A 22,723-nucleotide genomic window follows, 5' to 3' on the forward strand; every position below is an offset into this window, starting at 1 on the left:
CTTCCTCCTCAAAATTAGGCCCAACTTTGATTCTGTCCCTCAAAATTAGACCCCAAGTCTGATTCTTCCTCCTCAAAATTAGGCCCAACTTTGATTCTGTCCCTCAAAATTAGACCCCAAGTCTGATTCTTCCTCCTCAAAATTAGGCCCAACTTTGATTCTGTCCCTCAAAATTAGACCCCAAGTCTGATTCTTCCTCCTCAAAATTAGGCCCAACTTTGATTCTGTCCCTCAAAATTAGACCCCAAGTCTGATTCTTCCTCCTCAAAATTAGGCCCAACTTTGATTCTGTCCCTCAAAATTAGACCCCAAGTCTGATTCTTCCTCCTCAAAATTAGGCCCAACTTTGATTCTGTCCCTCAAAATTAGACCCCAAGTCTGATTCTTCCTCCTCAAAATTAGGCCCAACTTTGATTCTGTCCCTCAAAATTAGACCCCAAGTCTGATTCTTCCTCCTCAAAATTAGGCCCAACTTTGATTCTGTCCCCTCAAAATTAGGTCCCAAGTCTGATTCTGCCCCCTCAAAATTAGGCTCCAAATCTCATTCTTCTTCCTCAAAATTAGGCCCAACTTTGATTCTGTCCCCTCAAAATTAGGCTCCAAGTCTGATTCTTCCTCCTCAAAATTAGGCCCAACTTTTATTCTGTCTCCTCAAAATTAGGCCCAAGTCTGATTCTGCCCCCTCAAAATTAGGCCCAACTTTGATTCTGCTCCCTCAAAATTAGGTCCCAAGTTATGCCCATGAGTAAGGTAATGGAGGTGCGAATGTGAAAAAACCTGTGGGTACATACTGAGTTCGTTGAAAGTGGGAATGTAGCTTCCCCCACACACAAGAAGGAAGCTGCATAGCATGTGTATCTGCTACTGTGAGAAGAAGGTTATCAAGAAAGAAGAATTGCTATACCTCTTCATTTCAATCATTGACAATCTGCATGGGAACTTACCTACTTGAAGGAATGCACTAGGCGAAAGCATCAGTCTCTCGGTGCGTCGTGCGAGAACGAATCTGACATATTTTATTTCTCAAAACCTGATTGGTTGTTTGGGTGTAGCCTCTATGACAAAGAATGGATGTCAAAGTTTGATTTAAGTCCACGTTATGTGCAGATTTGCTAATTGGGACTGGGTCTACAGTTTAAAGTTTTTAAAGCCACTATGTTCTTCTACCAGGGATTGAACCCAGGACCATTAGGTCACAGCATTACCACTATGCAATCAGGCAGGGCTTAAAAGGATGCCAAATGCATGCAAGTCATGACAAATTTTCACTCCCGCTCCTTGGAGGTAGGGATCAGGTGGAACAGAAACACTCCTGCAGTTAAAATTTTTCATAAATAAAAACAAAAATTAAATAAAATGTGGAATATCAATGATCGGGGAGGTTTCTTTGAACAGAATAAAGCACCACCAAATTCTCTGAGTTTCAAATTCATAACTAACTACAGTACCAATACTTCATAACTAACTAACATAACTACAGTACCAATAATAGGGTATCTAATCCTAGTCCAATATAAAACCTTCATAGGTTCAATACGCGAGGGTTACTTCATAAGTCAGGGCAACTATTGTCTCTCTCAACGAAGCAGCATAACAAGAGATTTGGTAAATACAGTTGAAAGTCTGTGGTATATATGTATTAATGCCAGCATTAGAGAATTGGTATGGCAGTTGCTGGAATAGTTAAAGGCTAAAACAAATATGTTGAAACAGCGAGGCTGGGGTGTAGGTGCATTTACACCTGCCGCAAAATGACTTCGCACCTCATGTGAAATCTGCCGTAGTAAGCGGTCTATCACTTTGTAGCTGTGTATCTAGTATAGTTTTGTTTCGAACACGGAATTGTTTCTGCATGAACATATCTGGCAACAGTGTATTACTGCTGATAAGCGAGTTCATTTCATTTTGTATTGTTAGTTGACACAGGAAGGGTGACTTTCTGCTGTAGTGTGTGTGATAAATTGCTGTGTTTTCGTGTGGTGCACTTTGTGTTGGATATTTTCCTACTGTATTTGTGTTGGATATTTGACTACTGTACAGGTGTATTTGTGATATGCTGCGAAAGTACTGTAGTAGTGTGGAAAAAGCCACCATTATTGCATGGCAAAGTGAAAACGTCCCGATAAAGACGATATGTAAACATACAGGTCGTCGAAAATCAACCATAATGAAGGTACTGGCAGCCGCCAGAGGACTGCCTCCGACTGTCATTCCCAAGCACAAATTCGGTGGTGGGAGGCAAAGAAAAACAACCAAATCTACAGACGCTCTCCTAATGAGAGAAATAAAGAAAAACCCTCGACTGACAGCATCAGAACTTAAAGAAATGCACCCGAGTCTGCTGGAAAACGTTAGTGTTCGCATGATCCAGCACCGTTTACAGAAAGACTTGGATTTGCCATGTCGTACTGCTGCTAAGAAGCTACTACTCACCGCCTGCATGAAGGAAGACCGTATTGCTTTTGCAAAGAAATACGCACACTGGACACCCGCACAGTGGAGGAAAGTCATGTTTTCCAATGAAAGCTCATTCCAACTGTTCCGAATGGGAGCTGCTAAGGTTCGACGTCCATCATCTTCAGATCAATGCGACCCAAAGTATACGGTTCCGACAGTTAGGCAGGCACTCCCAGTCTGTAATGGTGTGGGGGTGTTTTTCAGGTGAAAAGGGTAGATCAGGTTTATATTTCTTACCGCAAATCATGACGATGAACGCAGTCCAATATATCAACGTTCTTAAGGACCATTTAGTGGATATGCTTCAGATCAACGAGTGTGATCTTTTCATGCATGATAACGCTCCTTGTCACACGGCTAAGAAGGTAAGGAAATGGCTTGAGGAACAACAGATAAAGATGTTAGAGTGGCCTGGGAATAGCCCCGATCTCAACTCAATTGAAAAATGTTGGCATCGTATGAAGCAATTCCTGGGAAAGAAGAAGATTCAAAACCTACAGACCCTCCAAACAGAAGTGAAGAAAATGTGGTGCATTGACATGGACTTAAATTACTTCCGAAGTCTTAGTGATTCCATGCCCAAGCACATCCAAATGGTTCTCAAAAGTAAAGGCAACATGACTCCTTACTAATGTATGCATTTCTTCTGTATCTAATAGCTTAATAATAGGTTTTCACATGAATTTTCTGTATTTTTTGTGCTTTTGTTATGAGGTCTGAGTGTATATTTGCGGCGGGTGTATATTTGACCAGCTTTAAACTATTTTCATTATATATTATACTTACACTGTGCCATTTCTGGAACTCTTGGTGACTTCTTCACAAGGAAAAGAACAGTTGCATTTTGGATTTTCCAGGCTGCATGGAAATTTAGAAAAAATAACTATTTGCACATGAATATGGTTAATATAAAACTATATTTCTACAGAATATAATTTAGATTGAATTTAAAATAAGAAACAGATAGCTTTTGGTTTCAAATATTACCACCAATAATGGATTATAATGATACAAAAGTTTTGTTATAGTTTCAGTTATAACTTGAACCATTTTATTGAGAAAGTTTACATCAGGTAATTTGCCCAGAGGAACTTTATTTTAATTAAATTATTAATATTCTAAAAGAGAGTTTTTATAAAATGGTTTCTTCAAATCTCGTACAAAGGAATACATATTCATGGTGAATAAAGGATGAAGATTTTATGGAGAGAAACTGGGTACATTTCAGGATCGAAAGAGGTTTATAAAAATGCCATTTCGATGTTAAAATATGTAACTTATGCTCTACAGAGCATACAACAATTAATATGTTTAAAAATGTAAAACCTGGGAACATAAGACTGGGACATTGTGAAATCGAAATACAGGGTGTCTTCAATTATGTAAAATCGAAATTCCCTGACTTTTCCAGGTTTTCCAGACCAATAACCAAATTTTTTAGATCAAGTCATTAAGGCAATTCATATATTTACACATGTGTGTACGTACGTCACCATATTTTAGTTAACACCACACTCAGAGTCCCAAATAACAAAGTAATAACAAGGAAGAAAACTGAACAGAAATTGACGTTGGAGAGGAGCATCAGGGGTGAGCTTTACCACAATACTTGCCATGTACTGACTAATGGTAAATAAAGAATTATTATTTTTGTATAGAAAATCATAACAATTAAGCAAAATAATACATAATTATAGTAAAATTTAATAATATATGTATTAATCCTAATATTAACCAAACACAACCAAAAAATTGCAACCAGAAAGTAGTAAGTGCCAATAGCTACTTACTGTAGTAAATTTCTACTGTAACAGTTCAAAGCAGACCCCCTTTCCTAGAATATTTAACAAGCAATTTCTACTGTAACTACCAGAAATATTCAGTATATCAAACTGAAGTATAGTTGGTCGACAATAAATTTAAAATGTCTTGCTTGTCCTTTTCTCATTTGATCAAAAACCTACTTTTAGTGCACTTCCACAAAAATATTTATTTTTCCAGAAACACAGTAAATTTACCTTACTTTTCTAGGTTTTGCAAATTGGTAGAAACCCTAAAATATATAGAGTGCATACAAATTATTGCCCAATTTTGTAGGGCTACATTTTCACCAATATTGAACAGAAATACATGATACTACCACCGTTTTAAAGAGGAATGTTTGCAGTTTCACACAGACTTTAAATGCATCCAATGTGCAGCCAATGTGGGCATGACAGTACAGGTACACCCATTCTCACCAAACCTCTTCAAGGACATAGCAACCCAGATCACAGGATCTCACAGCATGCGATTTCTTCCTATGGGGCTACATCAAAGGCAATATTTACTCTCCTCCACATCAACAGACACCGCCAGAATTGCGAAGGTGCATCGACACTGCCATCGGAAACGACACACAAGATATGCTTGATAAGGTTTTGCGAGAATAGGAGTACCGCCTGGGCATCTGTCCTGCCACACATTAGAAGAACACTGAATGCATTTAAGGTCTGTGTTAAACTACAAACATTCCTCTTTCAAACGGTGGTAGTGTCCTATATTTCTATTCAGTATTGGTGAAAATATGGCCTTATCAAATTGGCCAATAATTTGTGTGCACCTGTTACAAAAACATCACTGTATTGACTTGCCTGATATTCTTCTCATCATCACTGTAACCAATTGTTCTCTCCTGCTGCCGGTTGCTTGTTCTCCGTTCCCTGCTTTGATGCTTTGTTCTTACAGAATCTGGAGACAGCCTAGTATGTTTCCTCACGGTTTCTCTAGCGTTGCTTTCGCGTCTTGTCAACTCAGAATCTTCTTCCATTTCAGGAATCTGAATTTCCACATTCCGTGTCATATTAGGCATTTTTCTGACGCAAGTACACGGAGTACAGCCACACGCCTTGCAGCAACGTTCACATTGCAATCCTCTTTGGTAATCTTTATTAGCGCAAGTACACGGAGTACAGCCACACGCCTTGCAGCAACGTTCACATTGCAATCCTCTTTGGTAATCTTTATTAGCGCATATGCAAGGAAAACAGCCACATGACTGGCAACAGCGAACAGACTGCATCACCCTTGCACCACGTTGCACGCACAAACAGTTCAAGCAGTTGCAATTGTCACAGCACCTATCAGATTGCCTTGATCTAAGAAGACGCCGGCTAGAAACAAATACACAGTATTAGATTGTTGCAAGCAGGAAATTCTAGGAAAAATACTATGAAAACATCTATGACTACAGACATGATTGATTGGGTTTGTTTAACTTTGTTTATCTGCCACTTTTTGCTAATCGCAAAGATGAGGATGATTGATCATATCATGAAGGTACACTCACAAACACTCATGCCCAGACCAGGAATTGAACCTGGGACCCCTGGTATCATGGCATGCTGTGCCACCTCTGAAACAGAGGTTGGCATAACTACAGTGAATAAAATTTAGAAATTCCACTTTTCATGTTACCGACTGATTCATCACTTTTTCGCATATTTTTATTAGAGATGAAACAAATTAATTGGCATCAGCTAATATAAACATATAAGCAGTGATTAATTAATGGTTATAACAACGAGTACTGGAAAGTGTTTCCACACTGTGAACATGTAGGGGTCGCTGCTAGTTCTAGGAACACACAGCTGTTCAACACACCCAGTGCCACTAGTGAAGTTATAAAAATTAATGAGTACGAAGCTGTTACATAGAGATGGCAAAATCCGACTGCCCTAAAATGTAATTTTCAAATTGCAAACAACTTGAGTGGATTAAATTACAAGGCATGTGAAAGAATGTCATGCAGGTTTATGTCTATTCACATTGGATTGTGGTAGCTCTTCACCAAGGACATGATACACCACATGCACGTTGTCCAAGCATTGACTCATGTTGCATGTACTTGTTTCAATCACTGCTGGAAGGGGATCAGCGAGGGAGTTAGTATTTCCATTTACAGTTTAAATGCAAGTGCTCAAAGATAATTTGACAGTGTTACCATAAACCCTATTCAAAGTCCAACAGCGTCACACACTTTCCCCTAGTTCTTACAACATGAAAATTGGTGAAAACATTCAATTAGTTGACAAAAATGTAGAATAACCTAGTCATTATTTTTTTCTAACACCTGAAATTATAGCATACTTGGTATAGTCTGACAACATTTTTTGTATTCAAGATAAATAAATTATACTTTGAAAATGTTCAAATGTTGGTTTCAAGTGTAAGAGAGGAGTTCATTGTTTTAAATCAAGACCATGCACATTTAATATATTGTGTGCTTCAAACAAGAAGTGTGTGACTTTGACATACGATTTGGGACACTGCAATCTGCATTAATGAATGCTAAGTACAGTAGAACGTCGATTATCCGAACGTCGGTCAACCGAACGACCGCTTAACCGAACTGTGTACTCGCTCACTTTCAGATATCTGTAATGAAAAAAGTACGTGACTTAGCTGCTCGTAAGCGTGTAGGCTTGCTTAGACAGACCAAAATAAAGGATTTTTTTAAACGTTAATTTTGTGTACTGTGTGTATTGTTCATGCAAAATGCGTATGTAATATGTACATATTTTTGTTTAATAAACTGTACCACATACTATATATTCCTACTAAAGTTGCCTTTGTACGTTACTTTGTAATACATACTTAAAGAGATGCCTGTTTTTATGAATAAATTTACTGTACAGTACTTCTTTTTGGCAAATAAACATGTACAGTTCGATTATCCGAACAAACCAGTTTTCCGAACACCCATGTCCCCCAATTACTTCGGATAATCGACGCTCTACTGTATATACTTCTCACGAGATCTAACGTTTTAATGTTTCTTTCTAAATTCACAGTAAATATCTTGATTGAATGTGGAATATTATGAAGCTGAATATGAAAATTAACTCAAAACTGGTTTTCATTACTTAAATTCAATTAAACACATGGCCAAAGAAGATATTCCATATTTATCACATTTCCGAGAATAGTAGCTACTTTTTTCATTCTTTCCTAAATATATTTATTCTGCTTTACAGCTTGTATGTTAGTTGTGGCATTGACTAGTTTCATCTGTCGGCCACGTGCAACTTGTTTTATCATTCAGCAATTCAACTAAGGTGATCTTAAGCTGGAAGTTAGTAGTGACATGTTTGCTCTTAGATATAATAAGTTGTCCGGCTCACCAAACGTGGTAAATGCATATATGAACCCTCCCCCACCCCCACTTTGTGATATGATCCTTAGGGACAGAATTCTACATTCACTCAATTAAAAAGAATAATGAACTTTAACACTTTAACAGCATTTACCTCTCCTGATGTACAACTGGAGTCCCAGCTGCAGGACAAGTGCAAGGAATGCAGCCACAGTGTAGACAAATGTATTCCGCTGGTGCAGGCCTGTGTATAGAAAGAGACTTCGTATCATATTTATTATATACCTATATAGTGATGGAACCCTGACTTCAAGTTTCTGGAATGGGACCTTTCCCTAATGAATTTTACTTTTTCATTAAAATTTTATTAAATTCATCCTTAATTTCTATTCACATTTTTCCAAAATATTTAATACACAAAACAACCAACATACAGACAATGGGGGTGAGGAATCCTCTAAAAATAATAGATGTTTAGTGAAATATGCAAGATGGCGTGTACATATAAGATTGCAAATGCAGAAACTCCAGTTTTAAAAAAGAATCAAACCATAAACGGACCCACCGAGTTATCAACACACACACTTATTCAATGTAAATTTAATCACCAGCTCACGGTAATAAACAAACTTATGACTTAAGTCTCTGAAATACTTACTTACCTGCCTTTCTCTGCAGACTCATCTTGAAGGGCGGACACACAACCACAAGGTTTACAATCACAATTCTCACAGCAATGTTTAATTTTAATGGACCTGTGAAACAAATTCAATCTTAAATTCACAGAATTACAAGTATGACAAGCAATGTTTAAGGAAATGATTATAATTTTCTTACATTCCTCATGTGGTGTCCATTACAGAATTGTGTAACACTTCAAAATAATAGAGGCCTATGTACAGTGGGATCCACGAGTATTACTGTGCAAATTGTCCATGACTATTTTCATTAATTTTTCTCTTGCATCTTATGTGTTTTTAACAAATGGGTTTTTAAGTATACTGGTGCAGAAGTGGTCTGCAGCTTGTTTTGAGTTTTCTTTTAATTCTTGAAGCTCTTATTGAGTCAAATAAAGTGCATGAACATGGTGATGGACAATTTGCACGGTAATACTCATGGATCCCGATGTACATGGCATTCATAAAGACACTGTGCAGTACAATAAAACACCACATATCATGCTGCAGTTCTTCCTAAAGCAGAAATATAGCCCATGGAGACTACATGCTTTCTCACGTTGTTGAGTATCTTTGCGATTAGCCAAAAGTGGCAGAAAAGTAACTAAACTAAACCAATCAGTCAGCAGCCTTATGCACAACACCCAGCGAGATCTGTTGAACGCTATTGTTGTTTACCATGAAAGTTACCTCTATTCCATTATTTCCACCATTCATTGCATGAAGACCTGTAACATGGTGTGTGGTGCTTCACTGCACAGTAACTTCACGGACACACCACTTTTCCTTGAAAACATACTACGGACACATCTTGTACAGGGCTGAGTTGATACCACATTGACCCAATACTGATATAATGACGATACTGTACACTGATTCCCTCCGATATATATGCCAGTACCATACTTGGAAAATGAAACAATTTTGCATAACTTTGAGGGTATTTAGTGTCCATTAAGGTGCTATCTTAGAGCGTAGAAGGAATAGAGAAGCGCAAGCGTGTTTTCTGGGCAAGGGGAATGAAGCCATGAGGGGAAGGGGATGAGGTAAAACTGCCATCTTGGGATGTGCCACAGTTACAGCTGATACAGTGGTGGAAGTAGGGATTTGAGCGTGGAATGTTTGTTTATAATGCATAATATCTGTACATTTCAGTGACACTGTGAGTAGACAACAAATAAGAAGCTATGCCTCTGTGCGCAGCTTTCGGATGCAACAAGAGAAGTGGCAAAAAATGTATTTTAATAAAAAGGAGGAATTGAGAGGTCCCTAGATAAACATGCTTACAAGATATTTACGTTTATTATAGACACATTTCTGTTGTGATTTTATTAGTGGTATTATTATTATTAACGATATGTATACATTTTTAAATTCAAAATTGTGACATATTGGAATAGTGAAAATCGTTCACACGTTTCTTAAAGGTAACTATTACAAATGTTTATACGTGTTGAGAACTTTGTGGAATGTAAATTCATTGAACGAACAAAGAGAGACTTCAGACATGGAAAAAGAGAGACATAGGCCTATCGCCTGTTAATCAAACATCAGAAATAAATGAAACCTTTTGAACCGAAGCGACACGCCAAGCTGCACGTGTCACTCGGACTGGGCCGTTTTCTTAATACTACCCATCGTGTCACCTCGGTCTGTTAATGGTTAATTTTTTTACTTCAGACTGAAGGAGCTTGTGTCGCTTGTCGCCTCAAATAATATAGTTTTCAGATCTAATGTACACGCGACTCATGTCACGTCGGAACTAGCAAGTCAACGTTTACACCTGCCTTAGCAGCAAGACAGACCGCACAAGGCTTCATTGGTGAAATCCTCAAAGTAGCATGTATCGCTTGTTGTTTGGGTATGAAATCTCTATTCAGACCGAAGCCACAAGCAACACGTGCCGCTTGGAAGTGAAACCCTTAGAAATCAATGCAACTTTTTGAACCGAAGCAACACAGCAAGCTACATGTGTCACTCAGTCTGGTCTGTTTTCCCAATAGCGTTTATCATGTCGCCTTGGTCTCTTTGTAGCACATGTGTGGTGAATGCTTGCTTTTAGGGAGATTTTACACCGAAATGTGACACATAGCATGTGTAGCTTAAGGATTTCACCAAACGTAGGCAGGCTAGTGCAACCTGTCATGCCTCTATGGTGTGAAACGTTGCTGTTGATTGGATCGTTCCAAAGCAGCATGTGTCGCAGGATCCCCTGAGAATTCACACCCGAGTGGCAAGTGACACATGCCGCTTGGGAACGAGCCAATCAACAGCAACGGACCAGACTGAGTTACACATGCAGCTTGCTGTGTTGCTTCGGTTCAAAAAGTTGCATTGATTTTTGAGGGTTTCGCATCCAAGCGGCACGTTATGACCAATCAGCATTGGGCATACATGCCCACACACAAATAACCACAGACCAACCTAAGTACAAGGGCCATCAGGTTAGCATCAGAGAAAGCTTGTGAGAGCTATTTTCCCAGAGACTTATACCCCCCCCCCCCAATTAGAATCATGGGTAATGTTTACCAACCAGTTGTCACTCATGGGAGGGGTAGAAGTGCCTTATTTATAAAGAATCAACAATTTTTAGGCTGACAGTAGCCATCTTGAATAACAAAAACCATGTGCTCCAACTCACACGTTTATTAAATCTTTTATCCTTTATTGAAAATCAAAGATAACACTCACCCATAGGTAAAATAATGCCTAATTTACTAAAAGTAAACTCATTTGCAATTATCTGGCATAATTAAGCCAGAAAAGGTGAAAAAACACTTTTGTTTACACTTTTTAAGCAATTGATAACTCTGCCATCTGGTGGGAGAAAGTGGCACTTCTCCTACAGACAAGGAAAAATCTCAAAGGACTCCAGCTGGCCAATGAGAAGCCTTCAAGGCTGTGACGTCACAGAGCAGACTTTCAGATGGCCTATTGTGTTCTGAGCTTGCTATTCAAGCTCACTTGTATTCCAGACCCACCTGAGAGCAGGTCACCTGTGAAGTTGCTGGTAAAATCCAGTGTGTTAATGACCACCTGTGCCAGCAACAAAGGATGCATCAGGGAAACAGGGATCTAAGGTCCAGTTATAGTAAATACAGGCCTAAGCGTGCGTGACCAAGTGGGATATTGTGTCCAAAACAGCATTTAATGATCCCAGTGAAAATTTCAGCAATATAGCGAGTTTTTGTGTCCCTCATCCAAAGTGGAAATCCAGACCACATGGTCGGCAGAACTGACGCCATAACAGCATCCATAGGATATCAGCTAATATCCAAGTTGTTCTCAGCCGTCCATGCAAGAAAAGCCAGGAAAACTCATCCATCACTCCCCCAAAGCCTTTGTTACACCAAGGAAGCATTGAATCTTAAATTTTTAGTGTTGTGTACCCCAAAATTGCCCATGTGTCGGGATGTGGCTATGAAGGGTGAAATAGTGTGTGTACGGCCCCAGGTATGAATGGTGTAGTGTGAAAACGGCTGGTATGTAAGTACAGAATCTTTTGTATATCTTTTTGTGTGTTATGTACAGTGAAATGCTCATGTTTGGTGGTAGCTATGCCACAAGTGGTGTTTTTTATGAATAAATATGTCGTTCAAAGGTGTCTGACCTTTTATCATTGAAGTGAATCACAAGCCTACCAAGGGCTCCACTGGTTACCGACTATCAAATTTAGGCTAAAGTTCGTCTGTTGCTTAACAGGTATCTCAAGGGATACCTGTTATTATACGGTACACCACACGTGGAATAGGGTCTGCGTGTGGCCACGTAAAGCGTGGCTCTCTTTTGTTTTTGTTGTTTTTGATATAGTATATATTCAAAGTCAAACTTTAAATCAACATAATATAAACACACAAAACCATCCCCTCTTACGAGATTATGAGACTCAGAGGTAGAAGATTCACTAAAATGGATACCAGGTCAAAGTCACTAGAACGGCCAGCAGGCCACATGTCATCCCCCAGTGGTAGTGGAGACTCCCAACTAGCCTTAATCATTGCCATGCTCAAGGACCAAGGGCAAAAGATTGACATCAAGGCAAAAAGATTGACAATCAGGGGCAAAAGATTGATAGTCAAGGAAGGGAAGTCATCCAGGCATCAGCAGAGATGCATAGGAAACTGGAGGCTGTTCGTATGGAGTTCCAGGCCAGACTGGACTCCATCCACAATGTAACAACAAAAACTTCCGAAGCACTGGTTAGGTCAGTATCTTCAAATACTGACAGGATCAATAACCTAGAAATCAAATGTAACAAGCTAGAAAAACAGGTCAATAGGGATTACGTCCAGTTATCTGAACAAGTAGGGGAATTGAGGGAAATAGTGCAAGGGGTAAATGGCATAGACAACCAGACCACTGTAGCACAACTCCTAGGCAGGTTAGATGCCCTGGAGAACACTTGCAGGGAAATTGCCCGCAGTGATAGTGCCATCGCCGTACAAGATAGAATTTTTGAGCGATTGAGGAGGGAGATGCAGAACTGTATGGTTGAAGAACCTAGTTCACTCAATAGCATTTCCGAGGGTCAGAGTGTTCCGCAGCCCACCCTTCTGCTATCAGACAGTAGTGAGGAGAGTCGGACAAATGAACAAACTAAAGACAGTGCAGCCCTCACAAAAATTTTGGCGTGCCTAGAGGGGTTGGAGAGGTAATTACTAAATCACCTGCTCCAGTAAACCCATGCACCAAGCCAATTCCTCACACAAGTAAAGAGTCTGCTATCGGAGCCCCCAACCGCTTGCACAAGGTTCCTGAAATCACAAACAAAGTTATACTGTCAGATCATAGTAGTGGGTATTCCTCCCCCCAAAGGTACCATGTTTCACATAACTTCTCGGAATCCTCATCCGGAGGTTCGGACACAGAATTCCGAAGCCAACGGAAAAGGAAAAACCGAAGAAGAGGTAAAAGTGCACCCAGGGTTAGGTTCTCAGACCTAAAACAACTGCCCACGTTTAGCGGTCAGGGAAATAATCTGGCCTCTGATTTCTTACAAGAATTTGAGAGGGATCTGCTCTTCTAGAAATAGATCTAGAAGATACCCTCAAAATAGTGTCATACAGTCTACGGGACGAGGCACGCCAGTGGTTTGGGAGGAACGAACACAAGTTCCGATCATATGTGAATTTTAGGAAACAGTTCCTGAGGTATTTTCAAGGTGATGGGTGGAGGGCTTCCTCATTAGCAAAAGCCCTTAATGGCAAATATAACCCTAACCTACATAGGTCAATGCATAAATATTTCTGGAAACAAGTGAAGATGTTTAGACTTGCCTGCCAGAAATTGCAGACTACCAGATTTTTACACATGTCATCCAACAGCTGCCACGTAGCTTAAGGGATCAGCTGGTCCTAGCCCCCTTTACCTCTTTACAGGGAGTGGCCAATTCCATACTCAGGTATGAAAGTGTACAGGCGCCACAAAACCCTGAGAGGGATAGCACAAGGCATGCACGACCTCCATATGGGAGAACCACCCCTCACGTCAACCAGACGTACGTGAGTCATGGGAAGGATGACACAAGTGGTCCATCAGATCCCGATAAAGCGTACAGTAACCAGTACAGGCGTAGGGATAAGAATAGGTTTAAGGAACCCATCAGCGGGAACAAAGGTAAAGGACCAAGAAAGGGTATAGAACCTCAGGGTAGGAGTTCGTTAAGACCTCTCGGGTCCACAGAGCATATAGCTGAGGTGCATTCCGAAAGCCACAGTCAGGGAAACTAGATCGGCAACGTCCTGAAGTGGGGAGGGGCGATGCCGAACCTAGATTAAGCCCACCATGTTCAACCCAGTGTAATCATCATCCAATCATTAAGGCTCATCAAGCCATTGGAGACTCAATGTTGTCTAGGCTAGGGATGGCCAAACGGATCCGAATCCGACCGGATCCAAAAGTTACGGATCTGGATCTGGATCCGGAACTATCTCAATCCCATTATAATATTACTACACCTTAAAAGGTATTATGATCTTATATTACAAAGAAATTTTTCATTAGTTAGTCCTACAAGAATTTTTTTCAAGTGTTGTTCCTAAAATACTTTGATACGCATCAGCTAACACACTCGTGCACAAAAATAATCTTACTTGTTTAACATAAAATGTCAGAGGTGATTTTGTAAATGCCATTGAAACGAATATGTATTCATTCGAATGTATTGGAAATGGAAACACACATAAATATGAGACATTCCATTCCAGGATGAAATCTTTAACACGTTTAACAAGATAGAAATGTTATACAAAAATTATACAATTTTTCTACAGTTACAGTTTTACAAATTAAAATAAAACATTATAATATATGCAGTGTTATATAATTACTAAGTGTAAGACTAAGAAGGGATTTTATCTAAGTATCCCCCTCCGATTTCCACGAAACTTGGCAGGCATATAGTCGGGCCCAAAGGAAGACATACGTGTTGTTTTTTTTTGTTTCAGCTAAAAAACGGTTTTAGGGTTAAAACCCCCTCAAATGTCAAGATGAGGACAAATTGAAGTGAGGATCTGACCCCTGTGTCCCCCTCCGATTTCCATGATACTTGGCAGGTGTGTGTATAAACGGGCCCAAAGGAAGAAATACGTGTTCTTTTTGTTTCAGTTAAAAGACTGTTTTAGGGGGCAAAACCCCCTCAAATGTCATGGTGAGGACAAATTGAAGTGAGGATCTGACCCCTGTGTCCCTCCGATTTTCATGAAACTTGGTAGGTGCATAGAGGGGCCCAAAGGAAGAAATACGTGTTTCTTTGTTTCAGCTAAAAACTGTTTTAGGGGGCAAAATCCCCTCAAATGTCAAGATGAGTACAAATTGAAATGAGGATCTGACCCCTGTGTCCCCCTCCGATGTCAATGATACTTGGCAGGTGTGTGTATAAACGGGCCCAAATGAAAAATACGTGGTTTTATTTTGTTTCGGCTAAAAAACTGTTTTAGGGGGCAACCCCCCCTCAAATGTCAATATGAGGACAAATTTACGTGGGCATTTGACCTGTGTGTCCCCCTCCGATTTCCATGAAACTTGCCAGGTGTGTATAAACGGGCCCAAATGAAGAACTACATGTTTTTTTTTTTGTTTCGGCAAAAAATCTGTTCTAGGGGGCAACCTCCCCTCAAATGTCAAGATGAGGACAAATTGAAGTGGGGATCTGACCCCTCTGTTCCCCTCCGATTTCCATGAAACGTGGCAGGTGTATAGAGGGGCCCAAAGGAAGAAATAAGTGTTTTTTTGTTTCAGCTAAAAACTGTTTTCGGGGGCAAAATCCCCTCAAATGTCAAGATGAGGACAAATTGAAGTGGGAATCTGACCCCTGTGTCCCCCTCCGATTTTCATGAAACTTCGCAGGTATATAGAGGGGCCCAAAGGAAGAAATACGTGTTTTTTTGTTTCGGCTAAGAAACTGTTTTAGGGGGCAAAACCCGCCTCAAATGTCAAGATGAGGGCAAATTGACGTGGGGATCATCTGACCCCTGTGTCCCCCTCCGATTTCCATGAAATTTGACAGGTGTATAGAGAGGCCCTATGCTCCTTGTTTCTTCCTATGCCATATTTACGTGGTTTCGGGGTCAGATACCCACTTCAATTTCTCCTCATCTTGACATTTGAGGAGGGGGGGGGGGGCTCTATACACCTGCCAAGTTTCATGGAAATCGGAGGGGGAGAATTAGACCTCCCTTGTAAGTGTATTAATTAATTACAAATCGCGCACGCGCGCACACAAACCATATATATATGTGTATGTATATTATATATATATGTGTATTAGCAGGTAACAATATGGTATAAGCACATTCTTACTTTCCAAAGAAGCGCATGTGGGATGGCAAAATGGATCCGGATCCGGATCCAAAAGTACCGAATCCGGATCCTAAAGTTTTGGATCCGGATCCCAAAGTTTTGGATCCGGATCCGGAAATTCTGGATCTGGATCCGAAAATTCTGGATCTGGATCCGAAAGTTCTGGATCTGGATCCGAAAGTTCTGGATTCGGATCCGAAAATTCTGGATCCAGATCCAAAAGTTCTGGATCTGGATCTGAAAATTCCGGATCCGAAAAATTTTTGGATCCGGATCCGGATCTGGCCATCCCTAGTCTAGGCCAGCTCAAAACAAGTTTGGTTACCCAGTCCAAAGGGACTATGAAGGTAGATACCATGTAGGGCTATGTAAGTCAGGACAATCCTCTAGCCAGCTGCTCAGTGAACTCCGTCGTACTAAAAGTGTGCACGATAAAGTAGTGTTGATGATTGCAACAAATGACATGCTCCGAGGGGAAGACAGCGACCGAGTGCTGCATAACCTCGAGTGCATAGTAGGGGTTCTTAAGAGGAAAGGTGCCAAGAAGATAGTCATTCTGACACCTCCACCAATTCCCAGACTAGCTAAGGAAAATAGAGCTAAGTTCTGGGCAGGGTATGATTCCCTCCTAGGTAAAATTACCTCACTGGAGAACAAAGGTAATATAAGAGTGCTTGATGTTTCTTCGAAGTTTACTCACCAGGGTCAAGAATTAAATATGTCCTTATTTGAGGAAACCATGGGGTATGGCAGTTACAAAAGGCCTGACCTGGTTCACCTCAGTCCCAGGGGTATGGACGTAATTCTCAAGGCGTTAGATGAGGTACGGTGGTTTGCCCAGCATCAGCCAGAGACAAACAAACGTCAGTCACCTCACAATGGGAGAATGTAGATGCCATAATGCCATACACCCCACCCACTGGAAACTAGCCAACGCTGCTCTCGTAGGAAGTAATGGTGGCGAAGGTAAAGCAAATCCCATAGATTAATAAATGTTCCATTCTGTAACATAGACGACAGTGTGTCTATAGAAAAAGAACTGGTTAGGGATAAGTGTAACAGTGTAGTACCCATTAATAATTTGTATTAGTCAAATAACATGTAATATTTTTAATGTTATACATTGTGTCAATGGTAGAAATATAAGTAATCAACATGTAAATAACATGAAGCTGGAGATGTAGTCCCAAAGTATACAACCTGTACATCGACAAGCTCAAACTATTACATCCTGATTTAGCATCCAAAGTGCCTCAAAAATGCTAAGCAAAGTTGTGGATGGGGTTCAGTTCTGTCTGAATACAGAACAACAGTTGTAAATAGTATATGGGACCTATATTTCATTTTTGTGCATTGTATATACTTTCAATGTTCTAATATACCATATATTTAGAGTATTTCACATTTATGTTGTCCTATTTGAGGGGATGGTAAGAAACATACCTCAGAGCTCAAAATGCCAAAACAAAATTAGTAAACATCTCCACTACCACCATGTTTGAGTAGGCCAAAGGTAAATGTCGACACAACCAACGTACAGCCAAAGCCAAACATGGGAATTCACCACCAACTCAGCCAAATCGTGTAAGTAATGGGGCAAGTGATAGTGTGCAGTGACCCATCACAAGTGTGCCACCCAAAACACACAGGCTTAGGGGTGAAGAACGATACAACATCACAAGCAAGATGTTGGGAACTATCCACCATGTCCCCTGAGGCACAGGAAGCATGGGGAGTGTCCGAATAGTGGTTGTCAGCCCCCCAAGATTACTGAGCGGAAATTAACAACCACGAAAATCGGGACATATCCATAGTGCGTATTGTGTAAGTGCACATAGACAAGTTATATCCGAACTTACGTATGAAGAAAGTCCAATGTGTGTATGCAGACTGATTTACACAAGTACAGTGTTAAAGGGTTTCTTTTTATAAATGTGTACTCTGTGGACTAATTGCTGGAGGGTAGAGTAATCCACTCCCTTCAAGGTGAAGAGAACAAACAGTCTTACAAGTTACGTAATGTGCCCAAAATAACCATTCTTTATCATATAAATGGGTAGTCGTGACTCAAGGCACTCAAGAACTTTCATAAGGATAGGAATGGAACAGGAGGCAGAAACTCTGTCCTCAATGTATTCCAAATATTTTTAATATGTGTATTCCAAGAGTGCATCAAAGTAGATGTATCTTTCAAGTATCGTAATTTTCAACATGTCTATTACAGGATTATAATAATGTCAATATGCAAGACCATTTCAAGTGTTTCTCTTAACAGCATATGTGTAATCTAATTTTATATAGCCATGAATATTTATTTTTGTGTGTGTTTGCATAATAGCGTTTAAGGTTAGTGAGGGTAAAGAAAAACAAATCGCTTCTCGAATCCTTTTTTTTTTCCCGAGGGGGCGGGATATGTATGACCAATCAGCATTGGGCATACATGCCCACACACAAATAACCACAGACCAACCTAAGTACAAGGGCCATCAGGTTAGCATCAGAGAAAGCTTGTGAGAGCTATTTTCCCAGAGACTTATACCCCCCCCCCCCCAATTAGAATCATGGGTAATGTTTACCAACCAGTTGTCACTCATGGGAGGGGTAGAAGTGCCTTATTTATAAAGAATCAACAATTTTTAGGCTGACAGTAGCCATCTTGAATAACAAAAACCATGTGCTCCAACTCACACGTTTATTAAATCTTTTATCCTTTATTGAAAATCAAAGATAACACTCACCCATAGGTAAAATAATGCCTAATTTACTAAAAGTAAACTCATTTGCAATTATCTGGCATAATTAAGCCAGAAAAGGTGAAAAAACACTTTTGTTTACACTTTTTAAGCAATTGATAACTCTGCCATCTGGTGGGAGAAAGTGGCACTTCTCCTACAGACAAGGAAAAATCTCAAAGGACTCCAGCTGGCCAATGAGAAGCCTTCAAGGCTGTGACGTCACAGAGCAGACTTTCAGATGGCCTATTGTGTTCTGAGCTTGCTATTCAAGCTCACTTGTATTCCAGACCCACCTGAGAGCAGGTCACCTGTGAAGTTGCTGGTAAAATCCAGTGTGTTAATGACCACCTGTGCCAGCAACAAAGGATGCATCAGGGAAACAGGGATCTAAGGTCCAGTTATAGTAAATACAGGCCTAAGCGTGCGTGACCAAGTGGGATATTGTGTCCAAAACAGCATTTAATGATCCCAGTGAAAATTTCAGCAATATAGCGAGTTTTTGTGTCCCTCATCCAAAGTGGAAATCCAGACCACATGGTCGGCAGAACTGACGCCATAACAGCATCCATAGGATATCAGCTAATATCCAAGTTGTTCTCAGCCGTCCATGCAAGAAAAGCCAGGAAAACTCATCCATCACTCCCCCAAAGCCTTTGTTACACCAAGGAAGCATTGAATCTTAAATTTTTAGTGTTGTGTACCCCAAAATTGCCCATGTGTCGGGATGTGGCTATGAAGGGTGAAATAGTGTGTGTACGGCCCCAGGTATGAATGGTGTAGTGTGAAAACGGCTGGTATGTAAGTACAGAATCTTTTGTATATCTTTTTGTGTGTTATGTACAGTGAAATGCTCATGTTTGGTGGTAGCTATGCCACAAGTGGTGTTTTTTATGAATAAATATGTCGTTCAAAGGTGTCTGACCTTTTATCATTGAAGTGAATCACAAGCCTACCAAGGGCTCCACTGGTTACTGACTATCAAATTTAGGCTAAAGTTCGTCTGTTGCTTAACAGGTATCTCAAGGGATACCTGTTATTATACGGAACACCACACGTGGAATAGGGTCTGCGTGTGGCCGCATAAAGCATGGCTCTCTTTTGTTTTTGTTGTTTTTGATATAGTATATATTCAAAGTCAAACTTTAAATCAACATAATATAAAAACGCAAAACCAATCCCCTCTTAACGTGTTGCTTGTGGCTTCGGTCTGAATAGAGAAATTTCATACCCAAACAACAAGCGATATGTGCCGCTTTGAGGATTTCACCAATGCAGCTTTGTGCGGTCTGTCTTGCTGATAAGGCAGGTGTAAACGTTGACTAGCTCGTTACGAGGAGACATAAGTCGCGTGTACATTAGATCTGAAAACTCTATTATTTGAGGTGACAAACGACATGAGCCCCTTCAGTCTGAAGCAAAAAAAAATAACCGTGTATATGCCACCAACAAACCGAGGCGACACGCACAGCTTGGAGTGTCGCTTCGGCTCGGAAGGTCTCATTTATTTCTGATGGTGCAGCCTGTCATGTCACTATGGTGTGAAACATTTGCTGTTGATTGGCTCATTCCGAAGCAACATGTGTCGCCTGTCGCTTCGGTGTGAATTCTCACCACATCAAAATATTCACTGCAGATGCACGAACAAGCAACTGAAGCAACCGAAGCAACATTATGTATGGTATTTGGAAAATGACCCAGTCCGAGTGACACGTGCGCGACAATATCACGTGCAGTTTGCAATGTCGCTTTGGTTTAAAAAACTGCATTCATTTCTGAGAGTCTGTTGTCAATAGACACTTATCGCTTGTCGTTTCGGCCTGAATGCTTCCATTGAATGAACGGGCTCCTGTCTTTTGTCGCCTATCGAGTGTCGCGTATGGCCTGATATTTCGATCCGAAATCTACCTAAAATCTCGACTTAGGCTTACTTATTTAAGTGGCATAAATTGTTATTAAATCATGTTAAACCTTTGTACATGGTGCATATTTTTATATAATAAAGTTTTGTGATGCATTTACGAGTGTAGGAGTTATAATGCAACTTCAATTTTGATTCTATTGTTATTTCATTAAACTCTTTTTGCTATACTAACGTAGCATTACATATGGTAAATGAACATGCCCCAGTACATAAAAAGGGCTAGATCTCTTTGTTTTTCATCAAAACTAGTTACCAAGAACTTCCTCTTATTGTTTCTGACAATTTAAATGTAAAGAAACATAACAAGGAGCCTTAATTTTCCCAACGAAATTCCCTCTCGCTGAATGTTAACAAATAGACGCAACAGTAGTGTGGAACATCCCAACATGGCATCCGTCGCAAGCTATTTTGGCTTCAGCTGACATCACACATGCTCTCTCCATAACTTCTACACTCTAAGGGTGCTATGCAGAATTTTTGCAGGACCTGTAATATTTCCAAAATCTGGAAAAGTATCGGACAGTATTGGTGATTAAAATCAAATTGATATTTTAAGATAATGATACCACTGGTCTTGAGTGGTACTGATAAATCAGCGTAGGCATGCAGGTCATGAAGAACTACATGATGCTCTCCTAGATTGGTTGAATCGCAAGGTGGCAACATGATACGAGGAGGTAAGACAAGTGCTTCAATATCAAAGGCGAAGTGGAGAAGTAGGTAAAAGTATGTGGTAAAACATGTATATTCTGATTCTGCAATATTATCAATAAATATCCTTGTATAGTGAAACATTCTTTACTTTTCGAATGACCCTCGTAAATTACCTTAGAATTCTGGCACACACAGGTGATGTACCTTGTAGAATTTCAGCGAAAAATGTGCGTGCGTGTCAAATCGTAAGGTAAAATAGGATACGTGCTACAAAAAGTTGTGACATTATCAAGATACTCAGTTTTCATATAACCCAATATATATCAGTTTCATCACATTGTTGTTATGTATCTGAATTTTTCTTATTTCACCTAGATTTTATCCTTCTGTAAGCTAATCTCAACAATGAGGATGAATAATGATTGGATGAAATTGATGAAGACACTCACATGTGGCCATATATGACTATTGCATAGAATCAACTTACAATTTACAATAATACTTACAAAGTATTCCCTGTATCTTTAATTTGTTTGGCACTTCTAGAACTCTTGGAATGGTTTGATTCCTTGGAACTCTTTTGTTTTACACTTTGCTTGGAACCTTTAGATCTAACCTCTTTAGGATTCTTGGAACGATTCGAGTCTTTAGTACTATTTTGTTTTACACTTTGCGTGGAACCTCTAAATCGAACCTGTTTAGGGCTCTTCGAACGATCTGATTCCTTGAAACTCTTTTGTCTTGCACTTTCCTTAGCACCTGTAGAAGCTGCAGATTGTTTAGAACTCTGAAAGGCAGTAGCTTGTTTTGGAACCTTTACGCTCATAGTTTCTTTTAGTCTTTTAGAGGCCACAGAAATCTTGGGCTTCTTAACGCCCTTGGAACTTTCAGCTTGCTTCATGGGCTTAATATTTCTTTGCCTGGGATACTCAGAAGTTGATCCTGTAGGTTGTTTCCGGAGATTGAAATCCTTTCTCTTTGGCTCTGGTGAAACCTCAAATTGCTTAGAAGTTTTGGAAACTTCAACACAACCACAAGGGGTACAAGCACATTTCGGGCAGCATCGTTCTATTTTTGACTTGTCATCTGGTCGACTAATGAGAGTTAACAAAACAGTTTTAGAATGTTAACAAAAAAATAATAATTTAATTCAGGATACAAACTTAATTAGCTCAACTTATCAGAGAAAGAAACCTAACTTCAAGCTATGTCAGGGTATAACAGTAGATACAGATAATAATAATAATAACAATAGGGCCTCCTTCATGGAATAGTGGTAACTTTGTCACCTATAATCAAGGTGTCCTGTTTTTATACCGAGTGGAGGCCCATAGTGGTTCGGATC

General features: G+C 39.9%; 1 protein-coding gene across 3 annotated transcripts in view; it reads right to left on the reverse strand.

Annotated features, from left to right (window-relative positions):
* Positions 1-22,723, reverse strand: part of LOC145979524 (uncharacterized) — a 61,882-nt gene that overhangs the window by 10,957 nt on the left and 28,202 nt on the right. For all 3 annotated transcript variants that reach the window (XM_083112470.1, XM_083112468.1, XM_083112469.1), the window contains 5 exons: positions 21,885-22,472; positions 8,254-8,346; positions 7,746-7,835; positions 5,091-5,609; positions 3,244-3,315 (listed from right to left, as the gene is read on the reverse strand). In XM_083112470.1, coding sequence (XP_082968596.1) covers positions 3,244-3,315; positions 5,091-5,609; positions 7,746-7,835; positions 8,254-8,346; positions 21,885-22,472 — 1,362 coding nt within the window. The remainder of the gene's footprint in view (positions 1-3,243; positions 3,316-5,090; positions 5,610-7,745; positions 7,836-8,253; positions 8,347-21,884; positions 22,473-22,723) is intronic.

This window comes from Lepisma saccharinum, chromosome 26 (genome assembly GCF_977018435.1).
Source record: "Lepisma saccharinum chromosome 26, izLepSacc3.1, whole genome shotgun sequence".
Classification (NCBI taxonomy): domain Eukaryota; kingdom Metazoa; phylum Arthropoda; class Insecta; order Zygentoma; family Lepismatidae; genus Lepisma; species Lepisma saccharinum.